General features: G+C 46.1%; 1 protein-coding gene across 3 annotated transcripts in view; it reads right to left on the minus strand.

Moving 5' to 3' along the window:
- Positions 1-24,220, minus strand: part of LOC130559432 (hydroxycarboxylic acid receptor 2-like) — a 55,937-nt gene that overhangs the window by 16,332 nt on the left and 15,385 nt on the right. Inside the window, exon 3 of one of the 3 annotated variants that reach the window (XM_057342509.1) lies at positions 18,204-19,322. The exons of the other annotated variants lie outside the window; for them this stretch is intronic. Coding sequence (XP_057198492.1) covers positions 19,207-19,322 — 116 coding nt within the window. The 3' untranslated portion in view covers positions 18,204-19,206. Of the gene's footprint in view, positions 1-18,203; positions 19,323-24,220 lie in introns of those variants that run through there. 3 annotated transcript variants of the gene reach the window in all.

A 24,220-nucleotide genomic window follows, 5' to 3' on the forward strand; every position in this document is an offset into this window, starting at 1 on the left:
TATGAGCTTGTTCCAGATCTACGCAATTAAGACATTGTCAAAGGCAAGTGGATCTGTTTATCTTTGCACTGTCTCTCTGGAAAGTGCTGAATTCAGTTAGGTGATTTTACCTAAATTATGAGTTTGACTTGAAAACCCTTGTTATAGTTTTTTGTCTCCATCTCTCTCGTCTTTCCTTTGTTTTGCATATTGGTGGATGTTTTATACTTGACGCTTTATTTGGGTATTTAGTCAAAGGTGTCTGCGCTGCCTGGGGGGGGGGTGAGTTTAAAATGGATGAGTTACGCCTCCTCGGATTTTACGTCAATTATCAGAATAGCTTTTCTGAAAACAATTGATATTCATTTTAAATTATGAAACTACCATTCTGAGGAAAATCTATGTTTGGTAAAGATCATTTCTGAGTTCAAAACCTGTGCATACAGGCCTAGTCACTGGCCTTGTGTTAAAGCAACACTACTTCTAAAGATACTGTATTTTTCTCAATTATTTGGATTTGAAAATAGGGTTTCCACTTTTACTCTCTGTGACTGTCACTGCAGGCACACAAGGTTTAATTATCTACTGTTTCACTTTGTTCTTTGTTTAAATGCCTCTATCATCACTTTGGACCATGAGCCAGGTGATGTTTCAACTGTGTGCTGAATATGGATTTTTCTTTTGGAAAACCATCAGAGAGCACAGTACATATCCTTTTACATTACGTCAACCATCTTCCCTTAGGAGTGTGTTTTTTCAGTGGTTGAGTTTTATAGACTTATAGAAGTTTTCTTTTTCAAGCTGTGAATTTGAAAGCCTCATCAATGTTACTAGTAACATAATTTTAAACACACAAGGAAAACAGCATTCATGTTGTGCGAAGGCTTAGCTGAAGTCTAATCCATTTTCACATCTGGCACCTTATGATAAAATAAGCAAGAAGTTTTTACACTACTCTTACAAGTTTTCTAAACAGTCATTACAGATCTTTCAGGTATGCTTGAAGCCATTAGGCGGTCATAAAAGAGTGCTTTCAGAAATGGAACAGTTTATGAAACCACTCCTTAAGCCTTTAAGGCTTGGTAATAACTTGTCCACTTTATGTCTGAACAGGGAGCTAGTATTGAGTCCAGCTCGTAGCCAATGTGTTCTTAAAATCTGTTGATTTTAAAGAATGACTTCAGAAATTGCCTGTGACAAGTTTGGAATGAACTTTGCAAGGTCCGTGACCATCCCTTTAAGTTGTACTGATCTGTTTTGCAGACCAGGACGGGCAGATTTTAATTGCCTCAATTTTGCTTTGGTCAGGTTTCAGGCCATCTGTCCAAAGTATTTTATTTTCTTATGGACTACACTTTTTTCAGATTAGTCTGTTATAAACTATTCAGGTTAAGCTACTCTTTAAGTTTTGCTTAAAGTAAAGGTTCACCTGCTTTCTTTCTTCTGCAGAACACAAAAGAATACATTTTAAAGGATAGTGGTAACCGCACCACAGCGGTACCCATTGACTTGCAATAATTTTGTGTCCATACAACAGTAGTGAATCAGTATTCTTTCCATTCTTCAAAATATCTTCTTTTGTGTTTTGCAGCAGAAATAAAAGTCATTCAGGCTTGAAATGACAAGAAGGTGAGTAAATGATGACAGAATTTTCTTTATTGGGTGACTATAACTTTAATTGAAATAGATGCTTAATCCTTAAATTAAGCTGACTGAAGCTGGCTACATCTAACCTAAGATACCAAATGTATTTGACATACTTTTTCTTGCACAGTAGGTTAAGTTCACCCCACTGCTATGTTCAGATCCCAGTGGTTTATCTTTCTAGCTTTTTAAATGTGACTGGTGTCTTTGTTGAGTGACGTTTTTAGAGGTACCTGTCTGAATAGTGTAGTCTACCTCTATGCATTCAACACCCTCAAATACTGTATGCTTTTCTTACCTGCCTTGTGAGGTTTGACTTCTTTGATGCATTCCGTACTTTTGTTAACAGTTATATCAGCTCTTCTCATAGCATTTGTCAAATTATGCCAGAATTGGAATTCTGAATGTTTGGATTTGTGTAGAGATGGGAATGTTATTGCAGATGTCATTACATCAATAGTGCATCACACTTGTGAACTGTTTTTGTTTTATGAGTTGTGAAGTGTACCACTAACTCCAGTTTGGTCATGTGATGGACTAATGCTGTAAATCTCCAACCGCTGATCTGAGCACAGCACTTGGCATTTAGTTCAACAGGTATGTTATTTTATTGCTCCACTGAGATTTCTTTTTACATCACAGTCTGTTTGAGTACAGCTTTAATGTTCCTGCCACAAAGGACAGTTGTGGTCCTATCTGAGATTTCAACAGTATTCTGTGGCCTTTAAGGCTTTTGTTCGTTTTTCAAGTAAATGAGCCAGAAACATGGGGATGAAAAGGGCATTATAAAGGTATATAGCTGACTTTTTTCTGAATTATCTGAAGGCATATGGCTAATTGTTTCAAATGAGTTATGTAAACAAAAATTGTCATGATTCTGCCTCATCATGTCATGTCTGTTCTTGGTCTTGTGGCAGAGTCATGACAAAGCCTTAGGTTTTGTGTGGAGAGAGACGTTTTGGCACTTACGGCCTTCCATATACTCTCTCTCCGGTGTCGTGTCTTTGGCCCTGCCCCTCTCGTCTCTCGTTAGCTTTCCTTCTGTGTCTCATTACCCACACCTGCCCATTGTTATCTTCCTTTGTTAGTCTCCCTATTTAATGCCCTTGTGTTTGCTGTCCTGTGCTGGTTCGTTTTGTATTTACACCTTATCGTGGTCTGTCACTAGTAAGTCAAGCTCTGTCTATATATCCTGTCTAGGTTAGTTATTTGTTATTTACTGTTCTTTCTGGTTTTGCCCCCACATGGGAAGTTTTTGATTTACATTTGCCATTTGACAGGTGTTATTTTTGGCTCCTGGATATCCACGCGGAAAATGACAAAACTGCTTTGAAAAAATAATGATGGCCTTTGCACTGTACTATTAGTGGAGCAGGCGGGTCCATGGAATTGCTGTGGAAGAAGATAAAGGTCAATAACATGCTTAATGCCCTTTTGCATCCTCTAATATGATGATGGTTTTTACTCTAATGTATACATTATGATGCACTTATTGTATACATCAGAGTGAAGACTAGCACCATGTCATTGTTTACTAGGCATACATTTTCCAGTTAAAATTGCTTGCCTTGTCTCTCTAATGTCTGTTGGGAGAGACGGGTTATGAATCAGATCAGGATGAATGGCAAAATTTAATATTATTAAATTTGGATGTGGCAAATTTAATATTAAGAAAACGATTTGCATGTAAGGATGCATTTATTTATTTAAGATACATTGAATGTAATACTTTGATCTTGAATGTTCTGCTGGGTGATTGGCCATGCATTCATCCAAATGGGCAATTATGTCAGTGCTGAGAGGAAATGAGAGATAGATTATATTCTATTAGGCTGTCCACTTTCTGCTCCCTCTCAGAGAATAATGAAAACAGAGATTGATAAACGTGATGATTATTTAGTTGCATTATTAACATACACAAAGCATTATTCAACCCTATCAAATGTTTTACCCAGCTTTTCCTCAATTCTCATTTGGTTTTATGCATGACATACATTTTTCAATAACATTATTAGATCGATTTTTCGTGAATTGTTCCCCTGTGTTGTTCCAAAGGAGCAATTTTAGTAGCTGAAATGATACGTTTTATATAAATAATTAATAAAATCACCTGTTGCCACTTCAACTCCCATTGGACAGTAAGTGCAAAACCGAACCAATAAACTCATTAAATGACTCTTAGAAGCAGATGCCTTGATTTAAAAAAAAAAATCTTTTCAACACTTGAACATAAAACAAAAATGGCACTAAATGTTATTTTTCACAGCATTAGCTCTATACTATAACAGTCCTCTATGTTTTGAAGCTTTAAGTCAAGTTGAAATTAAATACGTTGAATGCAAGCCAAAGACATCCTTCAAGAAGTGTTTGCTGGACCCTCACAGCCTGCTGTTTCTCATTTACTGCCTTTTATATATTCATAGACATGGATCACAGAGCAATGGCCACTTTACCCTGGTGACATCTGTAGCTTTTTCATATATGCGCCTCTTAGCAGGATATTTTACAAACCACTCGCTCCATATAGTGACACACTACCATTTGATCTTCATTTTCACAATTTTCAAACACACTATTCTAAGTAAACCATCTGCTGAGTTGCGCTGGTGCAGTGTCATCAGAGGCCGTTTTCAGTTTATGGATTTGATTTTCTCTGGGTGAAGGGTATGCCAGAAGCTCTGAAGTGAGCCGAGTGGATGCGGTTCCTATTACCCTGCTAACTCACTATTCAAATGAGTGCAGCGGGAGGCTGAGCACACACAAACCTCATATCAACTTCTGATCCTAATATGCAGGCTGAACTTTCGCCCGGGTTTTTTCAGAGATGTAGTTGCTCAATGGCAGTTGCTCGACTGATGCATGAGGTATGCAACCTTGTAGGTATGGCACTTAAACGCTTAAAAATGCTGGCTTGTTTAAACTCATGGTTGGGTCACATTATGGACAAACCCAGCCATTTGGTTAAATTCGTATCATTACCTTTATGCCAACAGAATGTTCATCCTATGGAGCCTTACTTTTTCCTTGTTACTTCTCTGCAATTGGGCTGGCCTGCTGAACACCAAATAGTGTGTTGATTTGTGTTAATGATTTCATCTGTCTCACATCAGAAAGTTCAAAACCAGCTGTTTTTGCTTAATTATTAAAAAATGGTCTCTTGGGCCAGCGTGGTTTAAGTTTTCAGTTCTGAAACTTACAGTACTTGGCAGAAAGAATCATTGCAGCGCATAAGAGCCGTTGCATCATAATGTCATTAAACCTCTGAATGTCTGATTGGAGACAGCAGCAGAACAGGCTCTTTAATGGGGTACAAAACAACTTGCTGATTGTGAGAGATTATGAAGAGGGACAGAAAATCGTGAAATGCAACAATTATACCCAACCTGCAATTTAGAGGAGTCACGCATTCTCAGCTTCTCCGGTAATTGTGTGTGTTTAACGAGAGAAAATCTGAAGAGAAAAACCCGCAATTAAGAGAATGAAGGAGACACTCGTGGTTCAGTGTTTCTAAAGTGATCGGGATTCAGATGGAGCAGCCAATGAAAGTAGACTGAAGAGGTGCAGAGTAGAAGTGGAGAGGGAAGGAGGTGGGGTAAAAGTGGACGAGAAGTAGCTTGACATGCTATGTTCAGTAAGGCAGAAATGTTCATTATTTTATTCAATAATGGGTGTTTATAACTTCTGTTTAGTTGTTTGTAGTTTGTTACTGAGAATAAAATTACAATAAACATCCTGGCTTCACTGGAAAGTAAAATATGCAAGGCTGGGATGTCAGGGACCAAGTGGTGACATAATTCACTCATAATAATATATATTTTTAATCGGTTCATTAAAACTATTTAATGCAATTTCTCGATATAGTTTCATTTTAATTTAAAATGGCTTTGAACGGAAAGTGACTTCACCACAAAGTTTGACCATCAAGTTGTTATCTAAAGAATGGGGTAAGTAATCAGGGCGATCCAGTTGTTTCCATTACTATTGAGAAAAAATAATAAATATCCTTCTTAAAGGTTCTGTGATTTTAGTGGCATCTAGTGGTGAGCTTGTGAATTGCAACCAACGGCTCCATCTACCCCTCCCCACACCCTTTCGAAGCACTAAGGTGGCTGACACAGCACTAAGATGTCTTCATGTTTTCGCTTCCTTCCCGAATGAGATAATGTATTTATGAAACGCGTTTTGTAGAGCGGTTTGTCCGTTTAGGACTACTGTAAAACAACATGATGAATTCCATGTAAGGGGACCCACGGTGTAGATAGAAATAGCTCATACTACGGTAATAAAAACATAACGCTTCATTATGTAAGGTCTTTATATACATTTGAAGACATAGTTAGGTATTTTATATTGCATTTCTGTCAATAGATCCTCCTTAATATCACAAAATGCACCTTTAAACATGCCCTGATACTTGCTATGATATGATGATTTAAGTAATCTGTCTTTGTGAAACAGACTGATGTTGCATCATCAAAACTCTGAATTTTAAAGGACACACAACCCACCCTGCAGGCCAGCGGTTACCTCACGTACCCTCATTTCCTCCAACGCTGACTCTATTCTGCTCCTATTACAGACTTTCCATCAATAACAGTCCACACGCGTATGCACGCACACACACACACACACACACACCACGCAACAGCTTATGGTTACTTTCCCCGTAGACAGTCCATAGGCGTAATGTTTTTATACTGTAAACTGTATATTCTATCCCTATCCCTAACCTATCCTAAACCTAAAGATCATAGAACACTTTTTGCATTTTTAGATTTGTAAAAATATTGTTTCTGTACAATTTATTAGCTGTTTTTGCCCCTGGGACCTCAATTTTGGTCCCCACGGTGACGCGAGTCCCATGTGTTGGTGTGTATTCAGGTTTAGGCCCCAACGGGATATACAAACATGAACGCACACACACGCACACACCACACACACACACACACACACACACACACACACACACACACACACACACACACACACACACGCACACACGCACACACACAGTCTCATGTCTGCGGTAATATATTCAGCCTCACTTTTTTATTGATCTATAAGCCGCAATTTGCATTGTTGTATGTTTACACTTTATGATAATGTTACCAGGTATTTATCAGACATGTTTTATAGTTTTTAACTATACAATAGTTCTGCTCGGACTGCAATGTCATAATTGTAGATATTAAGGGGCAAAAACATTCAGTTTTAAAACTAGAAGGCCAAACAGAATTGTTTGTTGTGATTGCTGCAAATGTGTTCTGCTATATTGATTGCTTTTAGATGACACCTTTGGTGTTTATGGGATATTTTTCACTTGCTTCATTGTCCACCAGTTGCATAGAAAAGTCAATAAGCATCACATTTTGACCTGTATCATTCATGTCTGTAGCACTGATGTGGGAGGAGTTCAATGCTGAATTGAATCAAAGATCAATACACATTTAATGGGTTTGTTCAACCATACGTGCTAACATTAATGCTTACTGTAGCAGGGATCACACCAAATGTGAGCCAGAAGTCAACATGTTGACCTGCTTAAATAAACAGATAAATGTGAATCACTTCAATGTTAATGTGTTTACCCTCTTCAGGACATCAACCTACGAATGGCTTTTACTTGTCTGTAAACTGGAGAAAATAATTTCACATCAGAAAACTTTAACCGTTGACCTTTACCATTTAATCCCATTAGCATTACCGGATTTAGAGTTTTCTGTCTCATGGCTAGAATATGATTCATGAACACCATGCTTTTTTTCTCTGTTCACTGGAAGAGCAGAGCAGGCTGTGAATTGTTGATAAGAATGTGTGTTTGAGCCCACACAGACTGTGATTAAATCTGGAAAAAGAGAGTAAAAAGCCTGGTAAAATACAAACGGCGAAGGTGTCTAAGTAGTATTTGATATATATCACATTATGGAGAATTATTTATGCCAACAGTATCTGTGTTTATTTTTTAAACCTTAGAAAGTGAGATTTAATTGTTTTAACAGATCGTTTTGTAATCAGACACACAGCCAGTGTACAACTTCTCCATTCAACTAGGCTCATCAACCATCACATCTTCCAGAATGGCCAGAAACCTGGGATGATCAGCTAAACTTCACAGATCAGGTTGCCAGCACCACTAGGTCCTGTAGATTCATGCTCTACAATATTAGGAAAATTAGACCTTTCCTATCAGAGGCTCTTGTTCTGTCCAGACTGGACTATTGCAATGCTTTACTGGCTGGACTCCCTGCTTGCACAACAAAACCTCTACAGATGATCCAGAATGTGGTGGCAAGAGTGGTCTTCAATGAACTGAAGACAGCGCACGTCACTCCTCTCTTCATTAAGTTACATTGGCTCCCTATAGTCGCTCGCATCAAATTCAAGACTCTGCTTCTGGCCTACAAGACAACCACTGGTTCGGCACCCGCTTACTGTATGTTCATTCACTAATGCAGACTTGTGTACCCGCCAGATCCCTATGCTCTGCAGATGAACGACGTCGTGTGGTGCCATCCCAAAAAGGTAAAAGCAAATGGGGAACAGTACAGAACACTTTAACGGAATAGAATGTGAAAGTTAAAGTTAAATCTTCAAACTTCAATACAATCTTCCCTTCTCTGATCTATGATAGGACTATTTGATGGCATGTTGGTGGGAGACAGGGGTTATGCCAGAGGTTTTTTGCTATCCTGACCACAGTACCATTTCAAGGTTCACATACTGACTCACATTACTGTACACACTGACATCTTTATTCCAGCTGCTCAGTCTCACAGATAGCTTCTTTAGTGCATTTTGTTCATATTTCTTCAGTAACCCATGGAGGTAGAGGCTTCAGTGTATGTAAGAGCCATTAACCTAAAGTTATAAATCTTCACATTCACATATGTGCTATAATGAATACTACTGTACATTTATCTCTTCAACTCTATCAGAGCACACAAATAGTGTGAGTTTCATTTCATCAAGTGCTTCCTATTTAATAATGATAACTATTATAATATTCAACCACTGTGGTTGCACAAGCACACATACATACCGTATATATATATATACACACACATAATATTCATACATCATATTATACTGTTGTTTTTACCTTAGTATACTAGTAAATATATATTTTTAAATTAGCTAATTAATGCAATCAGCAGTGTTTCTAAAACCCTTATCTCTTGCTTAGGCAGCAGGGACAATATTACATTATGATTTTTTAAATACATTTTTGTTTTCCAAATATTTGCATTTCCTGAGAATCATACGGAACTCGTGATATGCATGCTAAACGCGATAGGTTTTTTGGTCCCAACATCACCCATTCATGTGCTGACAAATCAGTATTCTACTGACTAAGTATCGCTGTGTCATCTGAGAATTTCACTATAAAGTTATTATGCTCACAACTTGAACACTCATTAGTATACAGTGTAAAAAGGATGGGGGAGCTAACACATCCCTGTGGTACACCTGTACTGATACTTTTTAGCTCCAGTAAAGTATGACTGACTCTAACCTGTTGAGTCCGATTAGTCAAGAATGAAAATTACCACTTAGTTAAAAAGGGATTCACGTGAAACGTTTTAAATTTCTGAATTAAAAGATGGGGCTCAATCGTATTAAAAGTCAAACTAAAATCAACAAATAATAACCGTGCATAAGCTTTTGGATTTTCTAAGTGTTTAGTAATAAAATTAGTGACAGTGTTTACAGCATCTGATGTACTACGACCCTGCCTGTATGCAAACTGTAATGGATCAATCAAAGAATTAACTTTTTAAAATGGGCACCATATACTGTACCTCTCAAAGCTTTTCATCACACAGGATGTCAAGGCTACTAAAATTATTGTTTTCACTCAAACCTGATTTCTTTGGAATTGGAACAATTATTGCTTATTTCCAGAGATCAGGTATAATATGTGAGTCCACAGATTGCTGAAAAATAGGACACCATGCCACAGTTAGATCCTCTGCACAATATTTTAACAATAAAGCAGAGATACCATCAGGACCTGTGGACTTCTTAGTACTTAGTACAAACTTTCTGCAGATCCACAATAACCCTGTCAGATGTGTCCTCTATTATAATTGACTCCGAAACTCCTCTCTTGTGCAATGTACAATTATGTGTGTCAAACCTGAGATAAAAGTCATTTAATTCATTTGCTTTCCTTAGGTCGTCATCAGTGATAAGATTAATCCCTGTGTTCATATTAGTCATGACTTTAATGGTGTCCCATAATTTCGAATGATTATCTGATATGAGTCTCTGTTCTAAAATCTCTTTCTGTCTTTTCCTAGCATTCCTTAAGAGACAATTCAATTCCTTCTGTATTAATCTCAACCCCACTCGATCATGTTCATGAAAGGCCTCTTTTTTCCTATTAATACAGTTTTTAATCTCCTTTGTGATATATGGCATAACACATTGTCCACACAAAAATTGATATAATCAGTAATTGTCTCTGTAGCCTCATTAATGTCCAAGCTGTGAAATATATCTCAATCTGTGCACAGAAAGCGTCCCTTTAGTTTTTCTATGCTGTCCTCGGACCACACAGAAATAGACATTACCTCTGGTTTTCTGGATTTAAACACATTCTTGTATATCGGAGTTAATGAATAATGTTATGGTCAGAATTTCCCAATGGTGGTTTTGATCCAGCAATATATGCTTTTTTAATATTACCATAACATTTATCTAAAATATTTCGGTCACGTGTTACACACTGAACATACTGATCGAAACCATTGAGCACTTGCTCCAGTTTGCACTGATTAAAATCTCCCAAAATGAAAACCGCTGCTTCTGGTGTCTTGTTTAATTACTGCTGAACACAGTCAGCAATTCGAGCTGCGGCATTCTAAGCTTTGCCATCCGGGTACTGTAACACAAAGATCATATACTGCACAAATAACAATGTTCCCAAACTCCCTTGGCAGGTAAACAGGTCTTAAAGATAAGCAGAGTAATTCCAAGTCAGGGTTACATACCGCCTCCTGTATATTATACTGCTTACACTAGTCTTCTCTGATGCAGATGCCAATGCCTTCCCCTTTGCTCTTACCGGCTGCCTTAGTTCTGTCCAACTGAACCAGGGAGCATCCTTCCAATTCAACTAGTGAATCAGGAATATTTTGGTGTAGCCATGTCTCTGTGAACACCATGAAGCTCGACTCATGGTATTCATAACACACTCTGTTGTTAATACGAAGCTCCTCTATTTTTCCTCTCAGTGACTGTACATTTCCAAGGACAACCGAGGGAAGCGGTGGTCTACTCCCTCTCCTCTCCATACGTTGTTGCAAACCACCCCTTTTCCCCCTCTTCCGTAAGCACTTTATCCACAACAAATGAAGTTTCGTTGCCTCGGATAAGTCCACAGTTGTTGAAATGGGCCCCGCTCGAAGTGATAAAGGGCGTATCTCTAGCATAGGTTATTAGCAGCAAGCACTCTTTCACCCCGCTACTCCGCGTTGCAAGGCCTCGACACACGAGCTCCCAAACAAACAGCGCCAACAGCATAAATCTCGCACAAATCCTCATGGCGTAACACGACCATCCTTTGTGTCAAATAATTAAAAGAAATTAAAACAGGATCAAATAAAAAAAAAATAATAAAAAAACATAACAATGTAACACCAACACCTGAGCCCGGGTTGCCAGCAGAGCAGCGCCACCGGAAGTTTGTTACCGGAAGATTCTGCATACTATAAGCAGGCTCTTTTCCTCTTCAGAGAACTTCAGCTCTTTCCGTCCTCGTATAAATGTTGTGGCACCACTCATTTGCCAAAGCAACTATCTTTGGCTTCCACCTGATCAATGATGGCATTTAGAAATGGACATTTTCAATTACTGCGACTTGGCCACTGATCTGAGAAAGCTAAACACGGACTATCCCAAATGAGTCTTTCTAATTGATCGATTGCTTCTTTCTTTTAATTTGCACACTCGGGCTTGTTGCCTTACTGTATATAAAAAAGAAGTGGCTTAGCTGGGGATCGAGTGCATGTTGGCTCCCTTTATTTTATCTGTCACTTCTAATTTACACAGTCTATCAAGTCATTATGCTTGGGAATAGGTAAAATTTGGTTAATGAAGGGATTTAGGGATCCAAAGTGCTCATGTTTATAGTGACTGACAGATAGGATGTGATAAATGAGACCCAATCAACAGCGCTTAGCTACTTTCTCCACCAGCTTTGCAACCGAATGTCATAGCCGAGAGCTCTAAGATGTTACCGCCAATACCATGACTGTTGATTGTTTTGGCTTCTGTTATCTGGCCTTTGGTTAATGTTTGTGAGAAAAGTTCAGTTGAAATAGGTGTGAAAAAACAACATAACACAGCATCCCTGTTTTACACCCTTTTGCATGCATGAGTGTAATGCTCGCTTTATTTTGAACTCAGAATCTCATAATGGAAGAATTTAAAAAAGCCTACGGGTAAATTCATGAAAGGATTGTGTTTCTGCAGACAAGACCAGTAAACACGGACAAAACATCTCTATATATAAAACACGTTCATATTTTTCAGATTGTGAAAGAACGTCTTGGTTACGGATGTAACCTCGGTTCCCCAATGGAGGGAACGAGACGTTGTGTCGAACCGACAGAATGGGGTTTGTCTTGAGAACCTATCATCTTCTGAGTATTTAGAAAAGGCCAATGAAAATTGGCGAATTAAATTTGCATGCTGGGCTCCTCCCCGGATGTCCGGGTATAAGAGGGAAGCCGGCGTGCTCATTCATTCACCTTTGGTCTGAGTAGCCGAAGCATCCTCCCCCGACCGCTGGGGTGGGCGGCCAGTGTTGTGGCATGAGGGACACAACGTCTCGTTCCCTCCATCAGGGAACCGAGGTTACATCCGTAACCAAGACGTTCCCTTTCTGTCGGTCTCTCGACGTTGTGTCGAACCGACAGAATGGGGTTCCTATGGAAAACGCCACAGCACTGAGCCGCGTCACAATCTCTGCGGAGCGACGTTGACTGGCCTGGGCGAGTCAGACGAACACGCTAGCGCGAAATTATGACCTTCCAGTGGAGAGGAAGGGGGACCCAGAGCTTTCCACAAAAAGTTGGGAAGCCCCCTAACGCCGGCCGTCACGGGCGGAGGCCTGATTCTCTAAATGGCGAGAAGCCGCCCGGCACCGTACGGGCCACTGGGTAAGCATTATTCCCCCCTGGGGGAAAAACGCTGCAGAGGCCACTACCTACCGTAGGGAGGAATTAGTGGAGACACCACATGGTCTCACCATCAGGGGAGAACTCATGGGAAGAATGTGCGGACTGCAGGAGTTAACCGCAAGGTGGGAGTCCACCTGGGGAGGTCATGGGTTGCCAAGGTGGGAACCATTCATGAGGATACATCAGACGGAACAGCCCACGGAGGGGGTGTTACCACGTCTGGAGCACTAGGTCCGGTTAGAGCTATGTGGGGGATAACTCAACTGTTCCCCGGCCTAAGGGGGCAGGGCTGCTCTGCCCAGCCTGTCCCCTGGAAGGGTGCTTAGTGATGGATGGAATGCCTATTCTTTACCCGAGGGGAAAGAAGTGAGGCTGGATCGCCACTGCTCCCCCCGAAGGGGGAAGGGCTTCCGCAGGCGTACGCCCAACGGCTGCCGGTCCTACCTGTTGCCCTGCAGGACGCGGGCTGACACCGGTTCAACGCGGAGGTTGTAGAACCTCGCGAAGGTGTTGGGCGTAGCCCAACCCGCAGCTCTGCAGATGTCTGCCAGAGAGGCGCCCTGAGCCAGTGCCCATGAGGAGTGTGCCTCACTCCTAACGGGCAGGGGCGATCTTGAGATCGGTATGCCGTAGCGATGGCATCCACGATCCAGTGCGCCAGCCTCTGTTTGGAGACAGCCCTCCCCTTCTGCTGACCTCCAAAACAGACAAAGAGCTGCTCAGAGCTTCTGAAGCTCTGCGTGCGGTCCAAGTAGAGGCGCAGTGCGCGTACTGGACACAACACGGAAGGGGTTGGGTCTTCCTCCCCGGTGGGGAGCGCCTGCAAGTTCACCACCTGGTCCCGGAAGGGAGTGGTGGGAACCTTGGGCACGTAGCCGGGCCGTGGTCTCAGGATAACGTGAGAGTCTCCAGGCCCGAATTCTAGGCAACCCGAGGACACAGAGAATGCTTGTAGGTCCCCTACCCTCTTGAAGGAGGCGAGCGCTACCAGGAGGGCCGTCTTTATCGACAGGCGAGAAAGATCGGCCTCCCCTAGGGGCTCGAAGGGGGGCCTCTGGAGGCCCTGCAGGACCACTTCGAGGTCCCAAGAGGGTACGGGGCGCGGGCGAGACGGATTCAACCGTCTCGCGCCCCTCAGGAACCTGGTGACCAGGTCGTGCTGTCCTAGAGACTTACCAGCAACTGGGTCGTGATGTGCGGCTATAGCGGCAACATACACTTTCAGTGTGGAAGGGGAGAGGTTCTTCTCAAGTCTCTCCTGGAGAAAGGACAGTACGTACCTGATCGAGCATCTCTGCGGGTCTTCTCCGTGAGAAGAGCACCAAGACGAGAAGATGCGCCACTTGAAGGCATACAGTCTCCTAGTGGCCGGAGCCCTAGCCTGTATGAGGGTCTCTACCACCGCCGGGGGTAGGTCGCTCAGGATCTCCTCGTCCCGTCCAGGGGCCAGACATGGAGGCTCCAGAGGTCTGGCCTGGGATGCCAAAACGTGCCCTTCCCCTGAGAAAGGAGGTCCTTCCTCAAGGGAATCGGCCAGGGGGGAGTTGTTGTCAGGCTCACCAGCTCTGAGAACCAAGTCCGGTTGGGCCAATATGGGGCGAAACTAGTAGCACTTGATGCTCCTCTTCCCTGACCTTGCACAGGGTCTGTGCAATGAGGCTCACTGGGGGGAAGGCGTACTTCCTCTTGTCCCGCGGCCAGCTGTGCGCAAGGGCATCCGTACCAAGGGGACCGTCGGATAGGGAGTACCAAAGCAGACAATGGGTGGAGTCCGGGGAGGAAAACAGGTCCACCTGCGCCCGACCGAACTGCTCCCATATGAGCTGAACCGCGTGAGGGTGGAGTCTCCACTCTCCGCGAGGTGACCACTGACTAGAGAGCCTGTCTGCTGTCTGGTTCAGGTCGCCCGGGATGTGTATGGCTCGCAGGGAGCTGATCACCTGCTGACTCCACAGGAGGAGGCGTCGGGCGAGTCGTGTTAGCTGCCGTGAACGAACGCCACCCTGGTGGTTGATATACGCCACGGCAGCTGTGCTTTCCGACCGGACTAGCACGTGCCTGCCCTGCACGAGAGGATGGAACCTCTTCAGTGCAAGTAGCACAGCCCACATCTCTAGGCAGTTGATATGCCAACGCAGGCGGGGACCCGTCAACCGCCCCAACACTGCGTGCACGGTGCACACTGCACCCCAGTCATGAAGGGAGGCATCCGTCGTTACTACGACGTGTCTTGACACCTGCCCTAGGGGGACCCTTGCCCGTAGGAAGGCCATAGACGACCAGGGGGTCAGGGTGCGCCGGCAGAGAGGCGTGATGACCATACTCCTGCTGCCGGTGTGCCACGCTCTCCAGGGAACCCGACTCTGTAGCCAGTGTTGGAGCGGTCGCATGTGCATCAACCCGAGGGGGACCACCTCCGCCGAGGATGCCATGTGCCCCAGGAGCCTCTGAAATTGTTTCAGGGGGACCGCTGGCTGCCTGAAGTGCTTCAGGCAGTGTAACACTGACTGGGGGCACTCTGTAGTCAGTCGCGCTGTCATGGAGAAAGAGTCGAGATCCATACCAAGAAAGGAGATGCTCTGCGTGGGGGAGAGCTTGCTCTTTTCCCAGTTGACTTGTAGCCCCAACCAATCTAGGTGCCGGAGCACCAGGTCCCTGTGTGTACACAACAGATCTCGCTAGTGAGCCGAGATGAGCCAGTCGTCGAGATAGTTTAGTACCCGCACACCTCCTTCCCTGAGGGGAAGGAGGGCGGCTTCCACGATCTTCGTAAAGACCCGTGGAGACAGGGACAGTCCGAAGGGGAGGACCCTGTACTGATATGCCCGTCCCTCGAACGCGAACCGTAGGAACGGCCGGTGTCGAGGGAGGATCGAGACATGAAAGTACGCGTCCTTCAGGTCGATTGCCATGAACCAGTCCTGACGCCTGACGGACGTCAGGATGCGCTTCTGCGTGGCCATACTAAAAGGCAGCTTGTGTAGGTGCTTGTTCAGAACACGCAGATCCAAGATAGGGCGCAACCCCCCGCCTTTCTTGGGGACAATGAAGTACGGGCTGTAAAACCCACTGGACATCTCAGCTGGTGGGATGGTCTCGATCGCTCCCTTCACCAGAAGGGAGGCGACCTCCGCCCGAAGTATGGGAGCATCCCTGCCTCTGACTGAGGTAAAAAGGATTCCCCGGAACTTGGGCGGACGTGTAGCAAACTGAATCGCGTAGCTGAGACGGATCGTCTTCCTCAGCCAGCCTGACAGTCTGGGAAGCTGATGCCAAGCTCCCAGAAACCGAGACAGGGGGACTAGAGGTTTGATCTGCTTCATCGTCCCCCCCGGGGGGTGGTTCGATGCCTAGCAGTACGGATTCCTTGCCGGGGGAGGTCCTGCTGTTTTTCATGCCTGGCGACTGTCCAGCTCAACGCACTGTCTGTGCTGAGGGCTGGTGTTTATACTCGACATTACGTTTCTCCGCGACGCAACATTGAGTTGCCGTCCACCATCGAACAGAGGGTGGGAACGGTTGTGAAAACCCAGAGAGAGAGGAAACTCTTTTTGTGAGGAAGTGGGCGCTGGCCCCCCAGGTGGGACCAGCTGATGGTAGGACGGGGCAGGAACCGTCCCTATCCGACCCAGTGTTGGAGTGGCTGGGTTGGGGCCCGATGGTAGCCTCGATCTCCCTGGGGTCTCTCCGTCAGGGCTGCTTCTGCTTCCGTGACGGCTGCTGATGGGGAGGCGGATTCCTCATCGACGTCCTTTTCCGGGAGGCAGCCTGGAGCCGGAGAAAAAATTCTCAACTGTGTCACCAAACAGCCCTACCTGCGAGATGGGGGCATCAAAAAAGCGAACCTTCTCGGCGTCCCGCATCTGCACAAGGTTAAGCCAGCGGTGCCTCTCCTGGACCACCATGGTGGACATCGCCCGACCCAGGGCCTGTGCCGTCACCTTAGTCGCCAGTAGAGCGAGATCGGTGGCGGTACGGAGTTCCTGCATTACCGCTGAGTCGGTCTTTCCCTCATGAAGCTCCTTCAACGCCTTGGCCTGGTGGTCCTGCAGGATGGCCATGGCGTGGAGGGAGGAGGCGGCCTGACCCGCAGCCGTGTAAGCCTTCGACAACAGTGATGCCGAAAACTTACTCGCCTTGGATGGGAGTGTAGGCCGAGCTCTCCATGTGGCCGCTGTCTGTGGGCACAGGTGCACCGCGACAGCACGCTCCACCTGGGGAATCTCGACATAGCCCCTGGCCGCCCCATCATCGAGGGAAGTAAGGGCGACTAAGCTTTTCTGATTGGAATGGGCTGTGAGGGGCGCGTTCTAAGTCTTACTCAGCTCCTCATGCACTTCCGGGAAGAACGGGACCGGAGCTGGGACTCGGCTTGGAGCCGCGCTCAGATCCCAGGTACCACGTATCCAGCCGCGAGCGCCGGGGTAAAGGCTCAACGTCCGCTTCTTCCTGGGCTCGACCCCCCGGGGGAGGAAGCTCCGAGGAATCGTCGGGGTCGGATGCCAAAAGGTCGCCCTCCGATGCTGTGATCGACATCTCATCTTCGTCACGTACTTCCGAGTACGTGGCGGAGGAACAAGACGGGGTACGACCGTCTTTTGAGGAACGGTCAGACAAGCGAGACGGGGCGTGAACGGTCCATGAGCCTGCGGCTGGCGGGTTAACGTTCACAGTGATCCCCATATCACCCCCGGTGCTAACCGAAGCGGGCGGCAGGGCCGTAGTCACTGTCATCACGGATCGGGTAGCAGACGGGGTGGTGGCTTTATCCATAAAGAATACAGCCACCCGTGACCGCAACATCTGGATCGCCATCCGCCCGCAGTGCGGGCAGGACGTATCCACGAAGGCTGCCTCAGCGTGCCGGAGACCCAAACACCTGAGGCAGACATCGTGTCCGTCCCCTTCCTCAATGAGTGCGTCGCACCCAAGAGAACAGCGGGACAAGCCACGCTGGAGAAATTTGCTCTTTTAGAAAAAAAATGCTCAGACACTTCCGGAACTGCCGAGACGCCCAGGGGAGAGTCGCTGCAGGAAGGGACGGTCCGCTGCACCATGTTGTAGATTCCAGCAGGATTGTATCAGTGAAGATCTGAAGATCGCTCATCAGATGCTTAGGCTCTGAAGAACAAAAGGTGAATGAATGAGCACGCCGGCTTCCCTCTTATACCCGGACATCCGGGGAGGAGTCCGGCATGCAAATTTCATTTGCCAATTTTCATTGGCCTTTTCTAAATACTGATAGGTTGATGATAGGTTCTCAAGACAAACCCCATTCTGTCGGTTCGACACAATGTCGAGAGACCGACAGAAAGGGAACCAGAGTAACATAGCAAGAATATCCTACGAAACACGTATGCCCTAACAATCACCCAGCAAACCATAGCAACTTGTTAACAACCTCTTATGACGTCTTGGCAACCACATAACAATGCCCTGGGGACCACCCTAAAAATAACCTAAAATGCCATAGAAACAGTTTATAAAACTTATAGCAAGGCAATGAGCTAGAGCCACAAAACTTTAGCACTGCGCACAACCTTGTGTGGCAGCACATTGTATGCGAAGCACATGAGCCATTTTCTTGTAAATCAGACCAGTTGACTGTAAGCAGCAATCCATCTCACTGTCTGCTTATTTATCTTCTGCTTTAGGTTTAATCCAAGTGAACGTGCTGTGAACATTTAAGTAAAGCATTGCACGTGGGTTTCGTCTAGAGGCCTATATAGTAGAATTGTAAAGCCAGTGAGACTGTTCAGTCGGAGAACTCATACTGATATTTCTTTTTCTCAGAGGAAGTGTATGATTTCTAAACCCAAGGCCATTAGCTTGGCCTCACAATTCTGTTCCTGTCAGGACACATCACTGCGATTTCTTGCCAAGAATAGATAACAAAAGGTATTTTATAGCTCATGCTTCTTATTGGTGAATGGTGGCGTCTTAAAAAAAAAAAAACCTGGGAACGGGCGACATTCATATGTTGTCTGACTGGTGTAGCCTGTCAACATTTAGCAGTCGCTGTGAAAAATAATTTATTGTTCTGAGGTTTATGCTTTCCATGTCATTAGTTTTCTCTGTGTTATTTTCATCCAAAAAAATGTATTTGGCAGATGCTTGTTTTTTTTTGTAATGTACTTTTAATGCATTTCTTGGGTGTCAACCTCATGACTTTGGGGTCTCTAGCACAATCCTTTACCAATTGAGCTCTACTTAAATTGAACTTGACAAACGCTGTGTCATTGTCCTGGTTCATTCCTTAAAGCTTCAGTTTCACATGAATAACATTACTTTTTGCAAATTTTTGCTGTTTTGACAGTGTCATGCAAACCAAGAAGCAAAACAATGCATCATAGTTGCCCTTTTACTGTCTAAAGCAGGAGTCTTCAACTAATAAAGACTAAAATTGCTTGACGTCCAGTAAACGAATCCTCCTTACCAGCCGAGGTCCGGAAATTAAATACCTAAAAATATGAATAGATGGTTTTTCATATCTATACGATGGCATAACAATGTCTGACAACAATATAATGAAGGAAAATGTGCAAAATGCCCTAATCTCTAAACCTGCACTGAACATACATTCATTTCAACATAACAACTTTAAAAGAAAATGTCTTGGTTACGTATGTAACGTCTTGGTTACGGATGTAACCTCGGTTCCCTTTCTGTCGGTCCCTCGACGTTGTGTCGAACCGACAGATGGGGTTTGACTTGAGAACCTATCATCTTCTGACTAATTTTGAAAAGGCCAATGAAATTGGCGAATGAAATTTGCATGCCAGACTCCGCCCCGGATATCCGGGTATAAAAGGGAGACGGCATTCATTCACCTTTTGTGCTGAGGAGCCTGAGAGCATCTCTCGACTGCTGCAGCGGGCGGCAAGCATTGTGGCATGAAGGACACAACGTCTCGTTCCCTCCATCAGGGAACAGCGCTTACATATGTAACCAAGACGTTCCCTTTCTGTCGGTCTCTCGACGTTGTGTCGAACCGACAGATGGGGTTCCTATCGAAAATGCCATGGTGCTGTGCCGTGTCACAATCTCTAGCGAAGCGACACTGACTGGCCTAGGCATGTCAGACGTGAGCGCAAGCGCGAAATTGTAACCATCCAGTGGAGAGGTAGGGGGTCCCAGAGCTTTGGAAAGGTGGGAAGCCCCTGCCACCGGCCGTCAAAGGTGGAGGCCTTGTTTCTCTAACAGCGAGAAGCCGACCGGCACCGTAAGAGCCACTGGGGAAGCGCTATTTCCTCACTGAGGAAACGCGCTACGGAGGCCACTTCCTACCGTAGGGAGGAGTTTAGTGGAGACACCAACATGGTCTCGCCGGCAGGGGAGTACTCATGGGAGGAATGTGCTGCTGAAGGGAGTACCGCAAGGTGGAGGTCCACTTAGGGGAGGTCATGGGTTACCAAGATGGGAACCAGATCATGAGGCTACATCAGACGGAACCACCCTGCTGGGGGGGGGTACTTCGTGTGGGGTACTAGGTCCGGATAGAGCTATACGCTAGATAACTCAGCTGATACCCGGCCTACGGAGGCAGGGCTGCTCCGCCCTGCCCGCCACCAGGAATTGCTTAATGATGGATGGAATGCCTATTCTTAGCCCAGTGGGGGAAGAAGGGAGGCGGAAATAGCACACTGACCCATCTAGGATAGGGAAGGCACTTTCGCAGGCATACACCCAACCGGCCGCCGGTCTCACCTGTTGGAAAGACTCAGGCTGACACTGGTTCCACGCGGAGGCTGCAGAACCTTGCAAAGGTATTGGGCGTAGCCCAAGCCGTAGCTCTGCAGATGTCTGCCAGAGAGGCGCCCTGCACCAGTGCCCACGAGGAGGCTACACCCCGGGTGGAGTGTGCCCTCAATGCCAGCGGGCATGGGCGGCCTGGGATTGCATCACGGGCTAGACCTCTGGAACCTCCATGTCTGGCCCCCCTGATGGAACGAGGAGATCCTGAGTGGCCTAACCCCTGCGGCGGTTAAGACCACTACTCAGGCTAGGGCCCTGGCCACTAGGCGACTATAAGCCTATAGTGGTGCCTCTTCTCATCCTGGTGCTCCTCTCGAAGAGAAGAGCACCAGGAGCTCTTCTCGAAGAGAAGACCTTCTCGCAAGAGCTCTTCTCGAAGAGAAGACCTGCGGAGTTGCTTGATCAAGTGGGTGCGGTCCTCCCAGAGACTCGAGAATAATCTCTCCCCGTCCACACTGAACGTGTATGTAGCCGCTGTTGCCGCTCATCACGACCCAGTTGCTGGTAGTCTCTAGGACAGCACAACCTGATCATTTGGTTCCTAAGGGGCGCGGGAAGGCTACCACCTCACCCACGCTCCGTACCCTCTTACGACCTTGATGCGGTCCTGGAGCCCCCTCGGAGATTCCGCTCTTTCTCACTTTCGATGAAGACGGCTCTCGGGAGGACGCTCAAGAGGGTAGCGGACCTACAAGCATTCTCCGTGTCCACAGATTGCCTAGTACTCAGGCCCGGTCATTCTCACGCTATCTTGAGACCCCGGCCTAGCTACGTGCCCAAAGTTCACACCACTCCCCCGAGACACCAGGTGGTGAACTTACAGGCGCTCCCCACCGGGGAAGAAGGCCCAACCCCATCCGTGTTGTGTCCAGTAGGCGCATTGCGCCTCTGCTTGGACCGCACGCAGAACCGCAGAAGCTCTGAGCAGCTCTTTGTCTGTTTTGGAGATCAGCAGGGAGGGCTGTCTCAAACAGAGATTGGTGCACTGGATCATGGACGCCGTCACTTTGGCGTACCTGTCCTAAGATCGCCTACGCCCACTGGGTGAGAGCTCTCTCCACACGGAGTACAGCCTCCTCGTGGGCACTGGCTCGAGGCACCTCTCTGGCAGATATCTGCAGAGCTGCGGGTTGGGCTACACCCATCACCTTCGCAAGGTCCTACAGCCTCCGCATAAAACCGGTATCGGCTCGAGTCTTGCAGGCATCAGGCAAGACAGGCGGCCGGTAGGGTGTACGCCTATGACAGTAACCCCCCTTTCTCTTAAGGGGGTCAGCGTACTACTAGCCTCCCTTCTTCCCCCACTGGGTGAAGAACAGGCACTCCATCCATCACTAGCAAGCACCTCCTGCGGGCGGGCTGGGCAGAGCAGCCCTGCCCCTTAGGCCAGGTATCTCCGGAGTTATTCGCAACATAGCTCTAACCGGACCTAGTGCTACCAGACGTTGCAACCCCCCAGTAGGGCGGTTCCGTCTGATGTATCCTCATGCTGGTTCCCACCTTGGTAACCCATGACCTCCTTAGGTGGACCTCCAACTCGCGGTTTTCTCTTCAACCGCTCTTTCTTCCCATGAGTTCTCCCCCATCGGTGAGACCATGTTGGTATCTCCACTAGACTCCTCCCTGCGGTAGGATGTGGTCTCTGTAGCGCAGCCCCCACTTGAGTAAGTAGCGCTTACCCAGTGGCCTTACGGTTCCGGGCGGCTTCTCGCTGTTAGAGAAACAAGGCCGCCGCCTGTGAGGCCGAAGGTAGGGGCCTTCCCACCTTTCAAGAAAGCTCTGGGACCCCCTACCTACCCACTGGTAGGCTACAATTTCGCAGTAGCGCTCATGGCTGACACGCCCAGGCCAGTCACCGTCGCTTCATTGAGATTGTGACAGGGCACAGTGTTATGGCATTTTCCATTGGAACCCCATCTGTCGGTTCGACACAACGTCGAGAGACCGACAGAAAGGGAACGTCTCGGTTACGTTTGTAACCTCGGTTCCCTGATGGAGGGAACGAGACGTTGTGTCCTCTTGCCACAACACGTGCTGTCCTCTGCAGCAGTCGTGAGAGGTCTCAGGCTCCTCAGAACTAAGGTGAATGAATGAGGCACGCCGTCTCCCTTTTATACCTGGATATCCGGGGGCGGAGTCCGGCATGCAAATTTCATTCGCCAATTTTCATTGGCCTTTTCTACAAAGTCGGAAGCGATTGGTTCTCAGGGACGAACCCCATCTGTCGGTTCGACACAACGTCTCGTTCCCTCCATCAGGGAACCGAGGTAACAAACGTAACCGAGACGTTTTCAGCATCAACTTTTCTAACTTTTGAAAAGGACATTGTTTTTCAGTCACTGAGAGCTACATCTGTCTGTGCGCTGTGCAGCGAGTCTGTCTCGTCTCTCTTCACTACACGACATCGACGTCTGAACGTAGCAACAGTGCTCATATGTTAACTGTCCGTGGCGCCGTAGGACCCAAACTGCTACTGAGCAGACCTTGATGTGCCTGGTATAAATTTTATTGCATTAGAAAATAATGTTAGGCATTCATTTATTTATTATGTCTAAAGGCTTTGAGGTCTGCATTCGGACCGGAGTCCGCTAGTTGGTGACCCCTGGTCTAAAGTGTATAGATTTGATCTTGAGGTTATTTTTACACTTGGTGTTGTAGCCACAACGAGAGGGCATAATTGGTTGTAGCAGTTTTGATTAATCTGGTGTGTCCAGAGCTTGGGAAAAAAACGACAGTCGTAGGGCAATCTGCTTCAACACCCCACAATACACACCCACTCTAAGACATCACTGCATTCGCAATTATCACCCTGTTACCAGCTCTGTCTAGGAGAGCACATCCAATTACAAAGAGTCAAACACAGATCTGTCATTATCAAGTAAACAGTGACATTCCTGCCACTCGGAAATAGCTTTGGTAGTGTTTACACACAGAACATTCAGCAGAAAATAAACACATTTAAACACAAACCTAAATAGCAGAGCATTTACAGTCACAGCCTTTCATACCTTGACAACTTGAGTCATGAACTCCACATATGACTTGATTAACTGAGACTGCCAAACAGTTCTTGGCCACAATTGACTACCATATTAGGAAAATTACAATGGTAGTGAAAAGTGCCCCAGAACTGTTTGGTTTCCTACATTCTTCAAAATATCTTTTTTGTGTTCAACAGAACAGAAATTTAAAAAGTGATTTTTCCTACTATGGTAGTCAATGGTGTTTGGTTACAAACATTCTTTCAACTATCTTTCTCTGTGTTCATCAAAACAAAGACATTTATATAGATTTAGAACAACTTGAGGGTGAGTAAATGAAGACAGACTTATCATTTTTAGGTGAACTGTTCCTTTAATACTGTTTTCTGAAACAGTTCTGTGTCGAGGAATGTAAAACGTCTCGGTTACGGATGTAACCTCGGTTCCCTGATGGAGGGAACGAGACGTTGTGTCGAACCGACAGAATGGGGTTGTCTTGAGAACCTATCATCTTCTGAGTATATTGAAAAGGCCAATGAAAATTGGCGAATGAAATTTGCATGCCGGGCTCCTCCCCGGATGTCCGGGTATAAGAGGGAAGCCGGCGTGCTCATTCATTCACCTTTGGTCTGAGGAGCCTAAGCATCCTCCCCCGACCGCTGGGGTGGGCGGCCA

The sequence above is a fragment of the Triplophysa rosa genome, linkage group LG9, assembly GCF_024868665.1.
Source record: "Triplophysa rosa linkage group LG9, Trosa_1v2, whole genome shotgun sequence".
NCBI classification, from domain to species: Eukaryota; Metazoa; Chordata; class Actinopteri; order Cypriniformes; family Nemacheilidae; genus Triplophysa; species Triplophysa rosa.